A 20,474-nucleotide genomic window follows, 5' to 3' on the forward strand; every position below is an offset into this window, starting at 1 on the left:
TGTTTGGCAAGTCGGGTTTTGCAATTGCTGCGATCTGAAGCTTTAGCATAGCAGCAAGCTTGTGCTTTCGCACAGCTTGGATCTCAAGTTTTGCCAAACTTGGTAAATCAGGTATTGGGACAGCTGACAGCCTTTTCGTCGGCACAATTGGTACTTAAGGCTTTGGCATAACAGGAATTTAAGTCTTTGGTACTCCATGGCTGTTTTTCAGCTATGGCGTAGTCATAATTGATCAAATCAAACTATGCTGTAAGTCAATTTGAAAGGTAAAAAATGGAGGTGGAGGCGCAGTTAAAGAGAGGGATATTGAGGCAATTCTCAACAGGATCCTTTAGGAAGAGCGGAAAATTCAGTTTCAAGAGGCAGAATTCATTCGATCCAAGAAGGAATAATTTGAGATTCAGTTTCAGCAGGCAATCGTCGCTTGATCCGATTCGAAGGAGTATGGCTGGAACCTATAGACCATCTTTAAAAGATGAAAGACTCTTAAACCTAACAGTTTGTTTAATCGCGCCACCCAAATGAATTCTACTGCTAAAGCTGCTATTCGTAAGAATGCCAAGAGATAAACATACAGACATTGAGGAGTTATTTTGTTGGAGGATCAGTGAATTCAGGCCGTCTTGTAGAGTTTTTAAATTTCATATATTTATGTATGAAATACAAAACATAGATGAATGTCCATAAGTATAACAGTTTGTTCATAAGAAAAGTGTTATTTTAGAAAGATATTAAGTTTTAAGTACATTTTGAAAATGATAAGAGTGGTTAGTATATTTCCCTTGTGTGCATTAATATGAAGAAAGAAACTAAAATCAGGGCAAACGATTTCATTTAATAAACAGAACTGACATGTGTTACATCAAATATTATAACAACTTACATTATTTCAACTCTACATATCTATGCAAATGGTGTACCAATCATATAAAAAGTCATCAGTTTATAATTTTCAAAATCACTAACATTTTAATGCAGTAAAATAGGAGAAGCAATGGCTGAAATATCAGAAGAAAACAAATAGAAAAGATGGTCTAATGAAAAATCAAAGAAAAAAGATAAAAAGAGTTAACTCACTTGCATGGACTGGACTAATTGGGCAATTGTTTTAACTTCAGCAATGCCCTTCTGTAACTCATCCAAAACAGAGAAACTTTGTTGAGAGATGGTTTGAGTAAGCCTCTCAGAGCAACTATCTCGAACAGAAAGTAATCTATATGTATAAATGAGGATTAGAGTTAGAAATATACATCAAAAGATCGATATGAGTGTAGATACATGATTAAAATATATTTAACCGGGTTTTAAACTCTTCGGATTGAGGAAAAGTAGGATTAATCCACAACTTTGATGTATTCCAAGTGTTGCGCACAGAATATGAATCTGCAAAAAAAGAATTATGTGTAACATGTGATGAATAACTTTCAAAAAGTAATGTGAAATTTAATAGTTGCATGTTACCTTGAAATTTATGGGCTTTTATGAGCTGCATAACAACAATAATAGGCTGGTTGTTAGAACTTAAAAGGTGAGGTATAACTTGATCAACAAATTCACCCCAGAATGTAGCAGATAACTTGTTCCTCCTGTCAAATAGAAATAGTGTATAATATTTAATATATGTATTTATGAAATATATCATTAACCGATGGTTGTCTGTTTATTCTTACTCATCATCTTCTAGTTCGATATCCATATACTTCCTAGTAATTTCACCTTGTTTTTGCGATTGGACCTCACTAAAATTGACAATCTCTCCGATAACATCTAAAGAAATATGAAGATGTTAAAATAAGTACCATCAATCTATTAAAAAAATATATAAAAATAAATTAAAATAAACACAAATATTACCAAATAATTCACTCTCGTTGACATCAACTTTATTTATCAATTGATGATATGGTCGCAGATCAAAGATATTCATCGGAAAAAGTGGATCAATTGTTTCAGCCACTGTTGTACGTTGAGTAAACGTCAGCATCAATCTATGTTTTGTGGTGTTGAACCTCTCCTTGTTTTGGCAGACGATAAAGTTCGCCATAAGATATAATCCAAGCTCATTAATTTTTTTGTTGAAAATATGCAAAACAGACTTCCCAATAGAAGCATGTATACGATCACCCTACAAAGAAATTACAATACATAAAAGATGGTAAGTTTATTATATATTTAAAATACCTAGTTGAGTTTCCATGGAATTGTACCAATGAAAGCCTTTTTCATGTGATGGTTTCTGTTTATCTAAGTTTGGGTTTCGGATAGCTGATGCTTCAAGGAAAAAAAGAAAGAGAATTCAGTGGTCTCTGGTGCTGATTTTCTTAAGAGCTTCTTCATTGTCAATATTGTCTGGTTCGATATGTTTGTATGATAAAATATGGCCTATCTTATATGATAGGAGATTTTTACAGCGACTTCCCTATCAGTTTCTGAAAGTGAATTTGATGGAGTTTGGTATTGATTCCAAGAGAAAAGGCGAGGCAAATTTCTGGACCTTTTCACTTGAGAAAGCAAGAGCAAGTCGATGAAACTTAGATTTTACAGAAGCTTCGTGGCCTCTATTTCGTGCAGAATAGTGCAGAATCTTGCTTCATGCGCACAAAAAAATCTATAGATATTGACATTTAAATTTCGAAGAGTACAAAGGATAACAATCTGGAAGAGCAAAACATATCTATGGATATTGACATTTAATTTTCGAAGAGCACAAACCAATTAGCAAGGCAATAACATAATAAAAATACCTTTTATTATATAAAGTGAACAGCATCGACAACATGCTAAATCATACCTTCTTTTACAACATGCTAAATCATAATTGTTTCACAGTTAGAACTAAACAAAATACACAGAATAACAGTATGGACGAGCAAAACAAATCTATAGATTTTGACATCTAAATTTCGAAGAGCACAAAGGATAACAATCTGGAATAGCAAAACAAATCTATGTATATTGACATTTAATTTTCGAACAGCACAAACAAATTAGTAAGGCAATAACATAATAAAAATACCTTTTCATCTTGTAGAACCAATTCAATGGAGAATATAGAGCCAGGATTAAAACGATCCGGTTTTTCCCACATACGGACAACGAGAACTTTCAACTTCCATTGCATCTTTGAAATAGTTATATCCTTGATGAAATCATTGTTAGCGGCCATGTTATTGCTAATTCGTAAGTTTTGTTGAAATCTTGGTATAAGAACGAACATTAGAATTGAAGCAGTTGTAGGTGTGGAAGAAATATATATTTTGAGGTTTGAGCAGTTGCTACCCAGTAAAGTAAATCGTGGGTTAGACAATTCAGCCTAACGTGACTTTGCAGAGACAATACGTGAGTTTCCAGAGAGAATTTAGGGTTAATTGAAGGTAAAATTTGTTTTAAAATAAAATAAATATAATTTAGATATATTAAGGGAAGTTTGAACGATTTGTTTCTTTTACCCACGTTCAATTAATGCTTTTAAAAAAAATTTAATTAATAAATTCGAAGGGAATCTTGAGCGGCGGTTGGAATAATTTTAAAAAAAAATTTAAGTTTACACGGTTTGTTTCTTTTACCCACGTTCATTTAATGATTTTAAAAAAAATTTAAATTAATAGAGTCTAAGATAATGTTTAGCGGGAGTTTTGGAAGAATTTTGCAATAAAATTTGACTAAATAACTTCTACAGAAAATACCTAATGTAAGTCAGATTGTAGTTTGTTAGTATAATTCCTAATATCTTGGAGAAATTCCTGTCATGCCAAGTGTCGGTTTATTATTATTCCACTTGGCTTCCTAAGAGCCTTTTATCCTTAGCTTTTAATTATAGATAAATTCCAACAACTTTATTTATTTATTTTTTGTGTTTGACTGTCGTCCATTTCGTTGAACTAACTGCTCGATTAATGGTATTTTAATCGAGTCTCCCGATCCGATCTCAAATATTAATCGTACTCAGCTGAATGAAATTGGATTCGAGCAATTCATGTGAGTCAACCTGAATTTATGTCCGAACAAATATATTTTTCTCTTCTTTAGAAGAGCAAGACTTTTGACATATGTGCTTGGAATCTTTTTAAAGAAGCTTGAGGACATAGCTATATACGTGGCCTTTGGTGCTCTCCCCAGATATACGTGTAGATTTTTGACTACTCCCACATATATACTTTTCTTCTCTCTCAATATATCCCTTAGCAAAGCAGAGAGAAACGATCAGGTAAAAATTTCTTTCTGAAGTTTATTATTGATTCATTCTCACATCTTCTGACCTTTGTCCTCATGGGTTCTCTTCACCCAAATTCATTGATCAAATTTTTTTTTTCACCTTTCCTTCAAAAATTCTGTTCTCTGTTACTTATTCTCCATGCTAAAACGTTATATCTTGATTTTTCGGTAAAAAAATTCAGTACTTCTTAGGTCTTAGAGGTTAAAAGACACCAGAATATCTTTGGTGATTTCTTCTTCTGCCATTCAAGTATGTGCGGGTTTCAGTTCCAATCCCAGAATTCGAGAACCAACAAGAGAGTTTTTTGGGGAAAAGGAGGGTTATGAAAGAAGTCGAATGCTGATGGTGCTAGGTTGATTTATCAGTTTGCTGCAAGTGTTTCACTGCCTTGATCTCACCAAGTTATGTATTGGCTTCAACGTTGTGGTAAATCTTTTCTGCTTTTATACTTTAATGTTAATTTCTCAGGTGAGGGATAAAAAAGCCTTAGTGCGATAGCTTATTACATGTTGGTTGGTTAATACTTCAGACCAAAGCTCCATCAATTAGCTTTTGTTTAGCTAGGAAGATGAAAAGATCATCCAGATTCAAATACCATCTCTTTTGCTTAAATATTTTTCTGTACATTTGAAAGTGCATAATCAAATCCTAAGATTTTGGTTTAATACATGGGATTTAGTTAGTATTGACTTTCTTATTAGGCCGCCTCTACTAACAGATATTATGCATTGTCAAACATGTGCTACATAATAATGAAGTTAATGTGTATCGTACGTTTGAATTTGAGGTTCTATGTTTCATAAATTGATTCATTTGATATGCTTTTGCATAGTAAATTGTTTCGTAACCATTATATTTACTTAGTTGACCAGTAAGTAATATTTTTATCATTTCGTCCAGATAACTTATTTACTACTTTGAATTTTTTAATATAGGCATTTAATTTCACGATCTACTTTATTTTTAGGCGATTCTTTAATAGGCTGATGCACCTCCAAAAATTTTGTTTCAATCATTTTCTTTCTGCTTCTGTATTATATTTGTATGTTCTTATAGTCTTAAAATCTGCTTAGGTGAACCAGACAAGATAACGATTTCTTCGATACCTTAGTCATTTGAGCATATCATACATTTGCTCTAATTGGTTTTGGGGGGTTTCTTCTTGAGTGGTGGAGGAGATTAGGACTAACTTATGGTTTTCAGAAGCTTCCTTTTCTTTTTATGAAGCTCTATCATTTGTATTTGATGGTTGATAATTTTTTTTATTTCCAAGATGCAATAGATAATCTTTGTGCTGTCAAATATTCAGTAGGGTCCCTTTATATCATTATATGTCGTCAATATTCATGTGATATTTCAAAAACATGGATCATATTTTGTCCTTTTGCATTGACATGATACTAAACTGCAGATCTTAGGTGCTTAAACAAGAATTGTCTTCAAGATTTCAAATTTAGCATTTTATTTTACCTAAAAGATTATCGGAAAGAAGGTTGACAGTCTGACCTTATAACTCTCTTCATTTGCCTTTGTGTTCGTGAATTCTGAGATAGAAGAAGAGGAGAAAAAAATTGAGAACTTCATAAACATGGGCGACAAACAGTGGTTCTTGTGACATTATGGATTACTTCCACCTTTCAAATTTTTTTCTCTTGCTAATTTTTCTTTCATTTAATTGCTTACCCAAGAAATTATTTGATGTCTCAATCTATATCTGATTTTTATAAGAATAAATCTGTTAGGAAAAAAAAGCATTAAGTGGTTAATTATTATTGCCAAGGAAGTTCAAACTTTGATAAACACAACGTGAGTAAAAAGCTTTGTGTGTAGCTTAGAAGGATCCATCCCAATGGTAATGTTACGCTTCTTATTAGCTTGATTTGACATTGGAGTTGCACATGTTTGAAGAAAAGAGTATCTGAAATTATCTCAAAACCCAAGTTGTTTCTTTGTTGTATTCATCAGCTTGTTGCATCTTCTATTGCTTGCAGTGAAAGCATATATATGCTATTCTGACCAATACTACCGTGGAGATCATGGTTCCTCGAGATGTTCTTAACTCTAAAGTCTGAATATGCGAGAATGGAAGCACAGGTACGTTAGCACATACCTTTTCCTTTTATTAATTGGCGTAGCGGGAAGACAAGATAATTCAAAATTGTAACTCGACTTCTTAGTTTAAGAACTTGGGGAAGTAATCAAAAGATGGATTATGTTAAACTCTTTTTTCTAGCCTTACTCAAATTCAAACAGGGAGTCTAAATGCTGAAGACAAAGAGAGGTAGACGACTCGGGATACAACTGAGGATCAAACTCAAGTTGGCTTTTCAAGATGGGCAGGTCAGCATGAGATTGTCTGAAATAGAACTTCTAATATACTTGACGCTGCTTGTGTGATTAAGTTTAAGATTATTTTGGCTCAAATTTCTCAATTGGCAAATCTCCTTTTGTTCATGCTATATTTTCGTTACTAGAATGTTTTCATTTCCTTTCACCAATAATTTTATTTTGAAGTAAAGACACTAATCAACTTTTGGCTGTAAGGGTTCTTGTGATGAATTTAATGAGGCAGGTGTCGAGACTAATGAAATATTTTTACTTTTTTGAGAAGCCATTAAGCTAGGTCGGGATTCAATTGGATATATAACCTATTACAACCTGTATTCTACTTTGTAATAGGCATAGTTTGGCGTTTAAATTAGAATTGAAATTAAGTTTAACTTATTCAACATTGCATCCAATAAGGTCAAATTAAATCCTTAAAGTTCGAAAGTCAGTCATTCTCATCAGACTATAGGAAAAATGTCGTGATATTTAATCTGTGCTCATATTTCTTATTGGGAAAGAGCATTACTTCTGCTGCTTTATATAATATTATATGAAGTCATTGGTCTTTGCTGGCATCTAGAATTTGGGAGGCCCTCTGATTTACTCTTGAGATCACAATGTAGTGTGCTATTTACTATGTGTCAAAATAGACACATCTCTGCTAAAATGTGAAATTGCAGAATGCTTTTCTAAAACACTAAAACTCGTCGATTCTTAAATAAATGATTTGAGTAAGCAACTCCTATTATATTTTAAAACTACAGGATTTCAGCTAATGTGAGCTTTAAGCTACTCGATTATGTTTTCAGGCGATCATTGTGCTATTTGGGATATATTCTTGATTTTCCTTTCCTAACATTGCATTACTACTGGAAGTAATAGTTTGCATTGCTTCTCTTCACTATTTTGCTGCAAGTAGGATACTACTAATAATAATTTTGTTGCAGCCAACATTTCGATGCAAAATGTTTGGTGTGGACAAAGATCACTTGATTTAGCCCATGTATTTGCCTACAACAATATTTGGAGAGAGGTTTCTGCAGCAGTCAAGTTCCCTTTCAGATAGGATAATATGCCATACTACTACTTTTCTGAATATTTATACTAATACTAATATCCAAGATGAGTTACATTATTCTGATAATGATTTTCTTGCACTTATTCCTTAGGATTTATTTACTTTCTGGTGAAAGAAACTTACCCTGAGGACATTGGTTATATGGCTATTATAGGCATATGCTGCAATTGAAATGACATCTTTTAATCTGTTGTGTCCTTTCATGTAGTATATTTCTAATGGGACGATAAACATAATGTCCTGTCTTAATGTCAGAAGATGCATATGGCATGTGGTGCAGAGAAATAGGGTCTCAATAAGTATCCATTTTATTATGTTTTACTTTTGAGGGATACGATTCTTTATAAAACCTATCTTCTTCTTCTTTCAGTAACAGTGTTCCTTGCTATGACTTTGTGGCTATGCAGGTTTCCTGTTTGCTTGAGATCCTATTGCAATATGTCATATTTCTGGGAAACTCTCTATCACTAGGTACACAAATGGCAACCTGGTGTTGAAATTATTCATATTTTTTCTTGTGTGTAGTTTAATACTCTAATTATAGGTAGCTTGAATTGTGATGACTAAATTTATTAAAACAAGATGGTAAGAAAAAGTTGTAACACTTTTGTGATTTTTTGCAAGGGATATTCTTATTTTAGCTCATCCTTTGTCAATTCGTTTACCCTGAAATCCCCTCTCCTCCTTCCTTTCGAATTTCTTCACTTTCGGTCTCTAGCCTTGAATTTCTTCTCCATTGGGTGTTTCAGTGCTTAGGGATTTTCTTTCATGTCAGTATTCTCTTCTAGCCTTGATTTTATTCTCCAAGTAAGAGCTCCTCCAAACAATATCCTTTTAATTTTGCCATAGAACCTTTTGGAATCCTTGCTCTTCCGACTGAGGATGTTAGGAGTTGGGACAACAGAAAGTGGGCGGAATTTTGTGCTATTGGCAAATAATGAAGAATTTTCTTCCGTTGAATGGACCAATTTTTGTAGCCAAATGAAAGTGTCAATTTTGCCGAGTTTGGAGTACAATGAATGTGCAGGCGTGCACCGTTTACCAAACCCGTTTAGCTTTGGTAACTGATGAGATATTAAGAACTTTGAGATAAATGAGGAAAATGAATAGTGTTTGGGGGATCGGAAGGCAAAGGTTTGTCATATCATGGTTCAGTGAATATACAAGTGAAAACACAGCAAGTTGGTCTTTTAATGTGTGGTTGATGTCTTTTATTTCTTCTATTAGCATTCTTACATTTGCAGTTTTGTATGATTTAGAATTCTGCATTTTTTATCTGACTTAGCAATATTATCGAAAAGTTAGATCAAAATATAATATTTTGCTACCAAGCTTAAGAAAATATATACTAGCTACTTGTAGTGCCCAAATGATCAAAATTATTTCTCATTTTGGAAGTCTTAAAGTATTATCCATCTGTTTCAGGCTATATTATCCATCTGTAGGCTATCTTTCAATTTTGCATATGAATTAGACTAGCTTATGATTTTTTATTAGTTAATTCGGTATGTCAAGCCTTTCGCGTTTGGTTTCATAAAGACCTAAATATCTTTAGTAAATTTACTATGTCAGGCCTTTCAAGTTTTGAGCTTTTTGTTTGAGCTAGACATGCTTTCATTGTCTGTTGATCTGTTCATGTCAACATTTATGGCAAAAATCTATATTGCTTACCTTTGTTGATCAAAATACAAGAGCTCTGTGTCTTAGCTTTTTGCTCCATTTAATTTATTACATGGCAGATAGCTACTCTAGCATTCGTCACACTTGGTTGTGGATTGAAATAAATGGTAAGTAAATTTTTTCAATGACTTCTTATTTTAGTAGTCTTGCAGTTTTTTTAGTACTATTATTGATATATAAAATCATATTTTTTTTTTCTATGTTTGGCTTTGCCTATTGATAAAGTTTCATATTCAATGTTGCTTGATGAAGAGGAAGAGCCAGATTTGAGTGATCTATTAATGGCACAATTATTAAATGTGTTGTTTCATTGTTGAATCAAGTCTGGATGGGTGTACCAATAAAAAATTGCTTTTCAGTTTTGAACTTGTGATTCCATTCTCCTTGCATTATTTTTTTAATCACAAGTAGCTTGATAGGCTTGGTGGTTAATTGGTATATTTTCCCCTGTTTTTTCCTTTTTGCGTTAATAGATGGGCTTAATAAGCGCAATGAAACCTAACTGGTGTTCTATTATAGAAGCTTATGAGGAAGTGAATGTGGACCCTTTTCATCTCTTGTACTTGATACAATTTACCCTAACTCTTTGTTTTAAAAAAAAAATTGAAATGGTGTGCAACTCTTTTTTTGAAGTTCAGTCTATTATGGAGTTTGTCATGGACGACTTTCTTGAAAATGGATCTGCAGATAATCTAAACTGGAGGAGCGGCGCCAACAGACAAAAGACGCGAAGAGGAACATAGAAGGGAACATCTCGAATACATATTTGTAGTCCATATAAGTAGTCCAGCAGAATCTACCTCTCCAGTCAGTTTCCACAAATTCAGGTAATCAGGTTTTGAAAATTGGGCATGTGTATGCTGTGTGAATCAATTTTCTGCTAATTAAAGCAGCGCTTGTTACCCTAATATAGTAAGAGGAAAATCCGTCTACCTAAAATATACAGTTATTATCTTTGTGCATGATTATTAATTGATTATTTTTTTGCATGTAAATTGTCAATCTTAAAGCCATCTATTAAGGGAACTTTTGTTGATTGGCTCTATTATTTGAGTATCTATTGAAGTGTTTCTAATAGTATTGTGCATATACTGTGGGTATTGTTTCAGTATTGTGCTAATTTTCCTTAAACATATGCATGTACACAAATTGATAAAAATTTAAATGATACTAGGTCACCCCAACGCAATTGAGAGTATAAAATGGAAATAACGGAACATGATTATTTGAAGATTTTAGCTATGCTCTCCTTTTTATCTAATTAATAGGTTGCACGATTTGACGTTTTATCGTGTCTGCTTGAATACTATTTTTGACTCTTCCCTAGACATGAATACTTTATATATTCCTGGGTTTTCATCTAATTGGATTCTCTTCTACCAACTACTTTACTATTAATCTATTTTGGCACTCTGTATCCCTTTGCTTTTGTTATATTTGTTGAACATTGAGAAGACAAACATTAATGTTGCTTCAAATCATGAGTAGTAACAATCGTATTGGTATATCATTATGCTATATGATAGTTGACAATTGATTATTACTTCTTGCTGCTTCTACAGGCAGGGGCGAATTTGGGGGCGCAAGGGTGTTCATCCGAACACCCTTCGCCGAAAAATTACACTGTATATATAAGGCAAAATCTGTTTTTTACCTCTATATATTAAGTTTTGAACACTCTTAACACAATCCAAAAGTGTAGTTTAGTGGTTAAGGGAGTTCAAAATCTACATAAGGTCATGGGTTCAATTCCTACTAGCTACAAAAAAATATTTTTGAGAACCCCCTTCGTGGAGGTCTTGCCTCCGCCACTGTCTACAGGTGCCTAACATTTTTCAAAGACTGCAAAAGACAACTAAAGCATTATGAATGCATCATCTTTTGACTATATGTGGATGGTACTCTCACGGTAAAGAATGTATCACCTTTTAACCACGCAACATTCATGAATGGATATTTTGTTTCTTTATAAATGTAAATAATATTCAGCAGTTATCATACAACATCTGTTTTTATTTGGTTTGATATTTGAATTGATAATGACGTACATACATCAATTTTTTATATGTAATTTCATATATTAAAACAAAGTAAAAAATAATGCTTCAACTTCTACATTATTGGGCCCGCGTTGGCACGGGCCACCACTGTCTAGTATGTATATATATATATATATATACTTTCACAAACTTTAGAATTATTCCTGAAAGGTTGTGCCCCTACAGAATTACAAAAAAGAATTTATGTTGGAAGAAACTAAAGATAAATTTCTCCTTCCACAAACATACTTCCTTCTCCCCAACAACAGAAAGAAAATACCATTCTTTTATGTTATTCAAATATAGAAAAAGACTCCTTTTCTTGGCGAAGAATTTCTATGGAAGACTTTTAGATTGTCCGTTGACGGATTTCTCTGTAACTCAAGCACAATTTTAGACACTTGATAGGAAGTTGTGGAGGTCGAGTATTAGGGTTGTAGGTTAGGAGTTAGATGACTCTTGCCTTACTTAATACCTTTGTGAGGCTAGTCTAGTAGGATTTTTGTCTAAGATAGCTAGTGGCAATGTTGTTGTAACGACCCGGCCGGTCGTTTTAAGAATTAACGTCCCGATCCCTTATTAACTGCATTCCCCGTGTTTGTTCCTGCTATTGTGAGTTGCCGGGAAGATTTATTTCGAGTTTCGGAGAGTTTTGGGACACTTAGTCCCTAAAAGAGAGTTTAAGTTTTAGAATTTGGACCATAGTCGGAGCAGTGTGAAGACGGCCTCGGAATGGAATTTCGTTGGTCCCGTTAGCTCCGTTGGGTTATTTCGGAGTTAGAACATGAGTTAGAACACTTTGTCGTTTTGTTTAGACACTCTGGAGTTAGAACACTTTGTAGTTATTCCATAGCTTGTGATTTCATGAGATTTCGGGTTTTGGGAAATGTAGTTTCAGTTTGAGAGTTTGTATTATATATGCCGAGCGGCATCTTAAATGTTTCATTATGTTATTGCGCAGTTTTTGGCTAGCTTTATTCTGTTGTTTCTTTTTTCGCAATTTGTTAGGCTTACCTGGTCGTAGAGACTAGGTGCCGTCACGATAGTTCACGGAGGGCGAATTGGGGTCGTGACAAGTTGGTAACAGAGCTCTAGGTTCATAGGAGTCATGAATCACAACTCGATTTATTAGAGTCTCGCGGATTGGTACGGAGACGTCTGTGCTTATACACGAGATGCTATGTAACTATTAAGAAAATTTTTACTTCATTTGAATTCCTTGTCGTGCGAGATTTTGGTATCAAAATGCTAAACTTCTGTCTTCTATTCTCTCACATATGGTGAGTACATGTGCTACTGGAGGTGACCAGACACCCGCGCCCCCTACGAAAGCCGTCAGAGGTCGGGGTTGGGGTAGAGGCCGAGAACGCGCACGCACACGCGGTGCAGCCAGAGCACCCGCGCGAGCTGCCACTGAGGAGCCACCGACAGTACCAGCCGGAGCCCGGGCGCCTGACACGTCTACTGCTACTACTACTCCAGCTCTCCAAGAGACTAGCATAGTTTATGAGTATGTACGCCACTCTAGCTCGGCCAAGGTTGCTTCCCCTTGCTGCAGCCACATCCTAGGCCCGGGGAGGAGCATAGACTCGCCGCCCACACTCCTGAGCAGCGAGTCCATGCTGAGCAGATCCCAGAGATTGTACCGGCGCATCCTGTAGCCCCAGCTCAGCCCGATGAGAGGGCAGTAGCTTCAGAGGAGGAGCAGAAGAGGCTTGAGAGGTTCAAGAAGTATCAGCCTCCTACATTCAGTGGACTAGCATCAGATGATGCTCTGGGATTTCTAGAGGAGTGCTACCTTATCCTCCGTACCATGGGTATATCAGCATCGAGCGGGGTTTCCTTCATTACTTTTTAGCTTTGAGGAGCCGCTTATCAGTGGTGGCGTGCTTATGAGTTAGACAGGCCGGATGAGGCAGCTTCCCCGACTTGGGCTCAATATTCAGATATCTTCACGAGAAAGTATTTTCCCCAGAGCCTCAGGGACGCTTGGCGCGCAGAGTTTGAGCATTTGCGCCAGGGTACTATGGCTGTCCAGAGTATGCTATCCATTTCACCGACTTGGCTAGACATGCACCAGCTTTGGTTTCTAATGTTTGCGAGAAGGTTCGCCGGTTTATTGAGAGGCTCATTCCCAGCATCAGGTCTAGTATGCTCGGGAGTTGGAGATGGATATTTCTTATCAGCAGGTGGTGAGCATTGCCAGGAGAGTATAGGGTATGCATGCTCAGGACAGAGAGGAGAGGGAGGCCAAGAGGTCTCGAGAGTCAGGTTACTATTTTGGTGCTCGTGCCCCAGCTGCAGCTCATCATGGTAGGGGTTATATGAGTCACCCCGTTCATTCAGCTCTTCCAGCAGCCTGTGGCATTCCAGCTCCTCCCAGGCCCCAGGAGCCTTACTATGCACCTCCAGTATCTAGTGCGCCTCCTGCACGAGGTGTTTCCAGTGGTCAGTCCAGCAGACCTGGCCCGAGCCAGTCTCAACCGCCACGTCTTCCTAGAGCTTGTTTTGAGTGTGGTGACACACGCCATGTGGTGAGGGATTGCCCTAGACTTGGGAGGGGCGCACCTCAACAGACGTCTCAGCCACAGCGCGCCCCACAGAGTTTTCAGGCTATGATCACAATACCAGTTGCTATCCCACCTGCTCAACCAGCTAGAGGTGGAGGTCGGGGAGGTAGAGGTCTCCCTAGAGGGGGAGGCCAGGCCAGATACTATGCCCTTCCTGCCCGTACTGAGGTGGTTGCCTCCAATTCTGTCATCACTAGTATTATCCTAGTCTGTCATAGAGATGCATTGGTTCTATTCGATCCAGGCTCAACTTGTTCTTATGTGTCCTCTTATTTTGCCCCGCATTTGGGCGTAACTCAAGATTCTTTGAGTTCTCCTGTTTATGCTTCTACTCCTGTTGGAGATTGTTGTGGACCGCGTTTATCGGTCGTGTCTGATTGCTCTTAGTGGTTTTGAGACCAGAGCCGATTTGTTATTGCTCAGCATGGTAGACTTTGATGTAATCTTGGGCATGGACTTATTGTTGCCCCATTATACTATTCTTGATTGTCACGTGAAAACCGTGAGGCTGGCTATGCCAGGTGTACCGCGAGTAGAGTGGATGGGTACTTTAGATCATACTTCTAGTAGAGTTATTTCGTTCCTTAAGGCTCGGTGTATGGTTTAGAAGGGCTGTGAAGCATATCTAGCTTATGTGAGAGATGTCAGTATTGACACCCCTACAGTTGATTTAGTCCCAGTAGTATGCGATTTCTCTGATGTGTTTCCAGCTAATCTTCCGGGCATGCCGCCCGATAGAGATATCGATTTTGGCATTGATCTGTTGCTGGGCACTCGGCCCATTCTATTCCTCTGTGCCGTATAGCTCCTCCTGAGTTGAAGGAGCAGTTACAAGAATTGCTTGTTTCATTCGGCCCAGTGTATTACCTTGGGTGCTGCTGTCTTGTTTGTGAAGAAAAAGGATGGTTCTATGCGTATGTGTATTGATTATCGCCAGTTGAACAAGTTACAGTGAAGAACCGTTATCCTTTAACTCGTATTGATGACCTGGTTGATCAGTTACAGGGTGTTTGTGTGTTTTCTAAGATTGACTCGGAAGGGTGCTCTGTTCCAGTGGACGGAAGAGTGTGAGGAGAGCTTTCAAAAGCTCAAGACAGCTTTGACTACAGCCGTAGTGTTGATATTTCCTACTGGTTCGAGGTCTTATACTGTCTATTATGATGCCTTAAGATTTGGCCTTGGAGCGGTATTGATGCAGGACGGTAGGGTGATTGCCTACGCGTCCAGATAGTTGAAGGTTCATGAGAAGAATTATCCTGTCGACGATCTTGAGTTAGCTGCTATTGTTCACGCCTTGAAGATCTAGCGTCATTATTTGTACGGTGTGCCTTGTGAGATTTATTGATCACCGGAGTTTGCAACATCTGTTCAAGAAAAAGGACCTTAATTTGCGTCAGAGGAGGTGGTTAGAGCCGCTGAAGGACTATGATATCACTATTTTGTATCACCCGGGCAAGGCCAATGTGGTGGTCAATGCTTTGAGTCACCGGGCGGAGAGTTTGGGGAGTCTGGCTTATTTACCAGCACCAGAGAGGCCCGTGGCGATGGATGTTCAGGACTTGGCCTGTCAGTTTGTGGGATTGGATCTTTCGGAGCCTAGGCGGGTCCTAGCTTGCGTGATTTCTCGGTCTTCCTTGTTCGATCGTATTCGAGAGCGGCAGTTTGATGACCTTCATTTGTGTGCCCTTAGGGATCGGGTTCTGCAGGGCGATGCCAGAGATGTGATCATTGGTGTTGATGGGGTATTGAGGATGCAGGGTCGGGTTTGTGTACCCAATGTTGATGGGCTTTGGAACTTGATTCTAGAGGAGGCCCATAGTTCGCAGTATTCCATCCATCCGGGTTCCGCGAAGATGTATCAGGATTTGAGGCAGCACTATTGGTGGAGGCGGATGAAGAAAGTTATAGTTGGGTTTCTAGCTCGGCGCCTCAATTGTCAGCAGATAAAGTATGAGCACCAGAGACCGGATTGTTGTTGTGTGATTCATGTTTTTGACATGCGAGTATGATTACACTATTGTACTAGTGAAACAAATAAATTGATATTAAAGGAAATATATATTCTTGAATTATGTTTTTCCTTCGTCGGCAAACAGAATTTGTTTGAAACTGTTGACGTTTTAGAAAAATAAAAAGTTATTCATAATTAGTACCTCTTTAGATCTACCATTATTGTTTTAATTAGTGGAATTTTAATTCAGCGAGACGTTTAAAAAGAGATAAAATAACAATATGTTATACAATACTTCTATAAATTAAAGATCTTTCTTAAGGGATGTGCAAAAACTTTAAAAGGTAGAGAATATGGAATATTAATTATGTTATTCTTCTATTTCTCTTTACTATTACCGAAACCATTCAAGTACAACGTGTAAGCATAAACTATAATTCATACCACGATCTTGAACATGATAATCTTACATGTAATCGTCATAGAAAACATACTTGAAGTGGAATCCATTATCTTGAAGCGGAAGCGTTAATCGCTAAATTTGTTTCTCGTCCCTTGCCCTAGCTTTCGTTATCGCCGCCTTTAGTGATGGAAGAAAGAAAGAATACGGTAACCCTAATGGGTGGGGAGAGGACCAATTTATAGACGTTCTTATTTAATCAGGTACGTTCATCAAGTAACCGATCGGCCGGATGAGATTTGCTCATTAATTAAATATTAATTATGGGCTTAATCTTATTGGACCATATATACACGTAGAAAATAATTTACATTCTCCCGCTTGGCCCAATAATCACATAATATTAATATCTATTAATATAATCATTAGTTGCGCATAAACAAATCTCTTTTATAATGTCCATCATAAATACCACAATACCGTAAACTAGTAAATGTGAGTTATGGCGGTTATATATAATTTGTTTACATATTCCCTTCCGTATACTACAACATTAGTAATTTATTGTATCGGGTTTATAAGCTATAAAATATTATGGTCCACAATAATGTCTCCTTGAGACTTATCCTGTAATATCTCAAAACAATAATGTGCACACCATTATGAGAAATAAGAAACCATTACTGTATATCAGAAATATATAAATGAGCTCAGAGTGTCGAAACATTATAAATACATCAGTCATAAATATAGCCAAGACCTATTCTATGTACATGTTCTGTAAATATCTTTGGTTGTAAACTTTCCGTTAACGGATCTGCAATCATGAGATTTGTTCTAATATGCTCAAGTGACACTCTTTGTTTTTGAACTTTCTCCTTGACGGTAAAGTACTTTAATTCTATATGTTTGGCACCTTTGGAGTACTTATCGTTCTTGGAGAAAAATACTGCTTCAGAATTATCACAATAAGTGTTCAACGGCTTGGTAATGGTGTCGACAACCCCAAGTCTTGAAATAAAGTTTCACACCCATAATGCATGAATTGTGGCCTCAAAACATGCCACAAATTCTGCTTCCATCGTGGATGTAGCAATGACAGACTGTTCGCCACTCTTCCATGATATTGCTCCTTCAGGTAATTGGAACAAATAACCAAACGTGGATTTTTTAGTGTCAATACATCCAACGAAATCTGAATCCGAGTATCCAACGACTTCCAAATGCTTGGATCTCCTATACATGAGCATGTAATCCTTCGTTCCTTTCAGGTACCTCGAAACTTTCTTTGCAACTTTCCAATGATCAATTCCTGGGTTACTCTGATATCTTCCCAACATTCCGACTGCAAAACTAATATCCGATCTTGTGCAAGTCTGAGCATACATCAGACTACCAACAATAGAAGAGTACGGAATTGATTCCATTTCTTTTCGCTCTATATCATTCTTAGGGTATTGCATGTGACTAAATTTGGCCCCCATTTGAATTGGAACAATTCCTGCTGGACAATTGTTCATATTAAATGCCCTCTAGAACTCTTTCGATATAGCCTTTCTGAGACAATCCCAATAATCCTTGTGATCTATCACAGAATATTTCTATTTCTATCACATAGGATGCCTCACTCATATCTTTCATTTCAAAATTCTTAGAGAGAAAATCTTTAGTCTCACGCAATATGCCTAAATCATTAGCAGCAAGTAGAATATCATCAACATATAGGACTAAAAATATAAACTTCCTCCCACTGATCTTTGGTATATACACCGATCAACGGTAGTTTTTACAAATCCAAAAGATGTTATGGTATCATTAAACTTTATATACCATTGTTGTGAGGCTTGTTTGAGTCCATATATTGACTTCTTCATTTTACACACCATTTGACATTTTCCTTTAGTTTTGAAACTCTCTGGTTGGTCCATATAAACTTCCTCCTCGAGATCTCCATTAAGCAGTTTTCACATCTATTTGGTGTAACTCTAAATCATAATGAGCCACCAAAGCCATAATAATTCTTAACGAGTCTTTCTTTGAGATCGGTGGAAAGGTCTCTTTATAATCAATGCCTCCTTTATGGGTATAACCCTTGGCAACAAGTCTGGCTTTGTATCTCTCAATATTTCCATTTGAATCGTTTTTGGTCTTAAAGACCCATCTACACTCGATTCTTTTAGAACTTTCTGACAATTCAACAAGATCCAAGACTTTATTATATTCCATGGATTTTAACTTTTCCTTCATGGCATCAAACCATTTTGCAGACTCATTACTTTCTATGGCTTGTGAAAATGAAACCAGATCCTTATTAAGACCAACGTCAAAATCTGAGTCTTGCAAATAAATCACGTAATCATCTGAAATAGCCGATTTTCTAACTCTTTGAGATTTTCTTAATGGAATTTCTTGTGGTTCGTTTGTGTCGGATATTTGTGAGTTAGTTTCTTCATGAAGTGTTTCATCCAAATGTTGCTCGGTGTTGTCAAAGTGTTCTTCAACAACCGAAATAATATTTGGTATTTGTCTGGAAGTAGGCACATTTCTGGGTAATAGAATATTGACCCTCACCTCTTTAATTTTCACACTTTGCTTTTCAACACTCCCACTAACTTCACCATTCTCAATGAATCTTTCATTACCGGTTTCAACAATTCTCGAACTATGGTTTAGACAGTGAAACACATACCCTTTAGATTACTATGGGTAACCAATAAAGTAACCACTTATTGTTCGAAAATCTAATTTCTTTTCTTGTGGATTATAAACTCTAGCTTCCGCTAGGCAACCCCAAACATGCAGGTGCCTTAAACTAGGTTTCCTTCCTGTCCACAGTTCAAAAGGGGTCCACAGTTAATAAATATATAGCAGTTTTAAGAGCATACATCCACAATGATTTGGGTAATGAGGAATTACTTACTATGCTCCTAACTATATCCATAAGTGTTCGATTACGCCTTTCTGCAACACCATTTTGTTGAGGTGTTCCTGGCAGAGTATACTGTGGACATATGCCACTTTCCTCGAGGAACTTTGCAAATGGACCTGGACATTGTCCTGATTCATTATATTTTCCATAATATTCACCACCTCTATCTTACCTAATGATTTTCACATTTTTATCTAATTGCCTTTCATCCTCATTAACAAGCACTTTGAGAGCATCTATTGCTTGAGATTTTTCTTTCAGTAAATAGATGTATCCATAACATGAAAAATCATCGATAAAAGTGAGAAAGTATTTTTCTCCACCAAAAGATGGAACATCAAAGGGTCCACAAATATCGGTGTGTATAATTTCAAGAAGTTGGGTGTTTCTTGTGGCACCTTTCTTACTATGCTTGGTTTGCTTTCCCTTAATACAATCCAAACATATAGTAAGATCAGTAAAATTTAGATTCGGAAGAAGCTCATTCTTTACTAATCTCTCTAACCTTTCTTTGGATATATGACCCAAACGTCTATGGCACAAGTAAGCAGAACTTTCATTTAGTGAACTACGTTTAATTCCAACATTATGTTAAACAGTCAGAAGGGATTCAGAAAAGCCAATATCGAGTTTCAATTTATATAAAGCATCACTAAGAAAACCAGAACCATAAAAATTAGCACTTTTATGTAAATTCAAAAATCCATTTCCAAACTTTAAATCAAATCCAGAAACATCAAGTCTTGAAAGAGAAATCAAATTCCTAGAAACTAAAGGTACATAAAGAGTCTGTAATAGATCAAGGTGACGTCCAGTCTCAATGATCAAACGATAAGTCCCCATGCCTTTAGTTGGAGCCTTCATATGATTTCCCATGAACAAGAAATCCTTATTTGGATTTTTAGTTTGGATCGTAAGGAATCCCTTTCTTTTGGAACCAAGCTTTACGTTTCAGGCAATCTTTTTGATAGTGTCCTTCCTTGTTACAGAAACGACACGTATCTGCCGTATGTTCCTTGTTAGCATCCTGTTGAGTTTTAGCAGGTGCTTTCTTCTTCTTGAACTTGTTGGCCTTCACTTTAGGTCCTTTACCAGTTCCTGGACCCATGAGGTTAATTGAATGACCCCCTTGGTTCTTAAGTCTTGATTCCTGCTGAGTAAGCATACTGGACAATTCACTTACATTCCACTTATCCTTAATAGTGTTATAGTTAATTTGAAAAGGTCCATACTCAGGAGGCAACGAGTTCAGAATAAATTGAACCATGAAGGAATCATCCACT

General features: G+C 36.6%; 1 protein-coding gene and 1 long non-coding RNA gene across 5 annotated transcripts; one reads left to right on the top strand and one right to left on the bottom strand.

Annotated features, from left to right (window-relative positions):
• On the bottom strand, positions 1,667 to 3,166 carry LOC109220097. The gene is made up of 3 exons (XM_019384562.1): positions 3,017 to 3,166; positions 1,855 to 2,125; positions 1,667 to 1,767 (listed from the first exon to the last, which is right to left on the bottom strand). Exons 1-3 carry the CDS (start codon positions 3,164 to 3,166, stop codon positions 1,667 to 1,669), a joined length of 522 nt encoding a protein of 173 aa, XP_019240107.1.
• On the top strand, positions 3,874 to 11,366 carry LOC109211031. 4 transcript variants are annotated; one of them, XR_002065646.1, is made up of 8 exons: positions 3,875 to 3,978; positions 4,073 to 4,207; positions 4,398 to 4,642; positions 6,208 to 6,310; positions 6,470 to 8,093; positions 9,362 to 9,409; positions 9,990 to 10,129; positions 10,865 to 11,366. It is a non-coding gene; the product is annotated as an uncharacterized LOC109211031 (long non-coding RNA). The 4 variants fall into 4 exon arrangements; XR_002065647.1 differs by having other exon boundaries at positions 3,880 to 4,207; positions 6,470 to 6,556; positions 7,492 to 8,093; XR_002065648.1 differs by having other exon boundaries at positions 3,874 to 4,207; positions 6,450 to 8,093.

Source organism: Nicotiana attenuata, chromosome 2, assembly GCF_001879085.1.
Source record: "Nicotiana attenuata strain UT chromosome 2, NIATTr2, whole genome shotgun sequence".
Lineage (NCBI taxonomy): Eukaryota > Viridiplantae > Streptophyta > Magnoliopsida > Solanales > Solanaceae > Nicotiana > Nicotiana attenuata.

What these genes read in the sequence shown, in the direction of transcription:
- LOC109220097 (XM_019384562.1), bottom strand. Translation starts at nt 3,166, where the DNA reads ATGGCCGCTAACAATGATTTCATCAAGGATATAACTATTTCAAAGATG. An exon ending in TGGTTCTACAAGATGAAAAG is followed by an intron (nt 2,126 to 3,016) that starts GTATTTTTATTA and finishes ATTTCTTTGTAG; the next exon opens with GGTGATCGTATACATGCTTC. An exon ending in CAACGAGAGTGAATTATTTG is followed by an intron (nt 1,768 to 1,854) that starts GTAATATTTGTG and finishes ATATTTCTTTAG; the next exon opens with ATGTTATCGGAGAGATTGTC.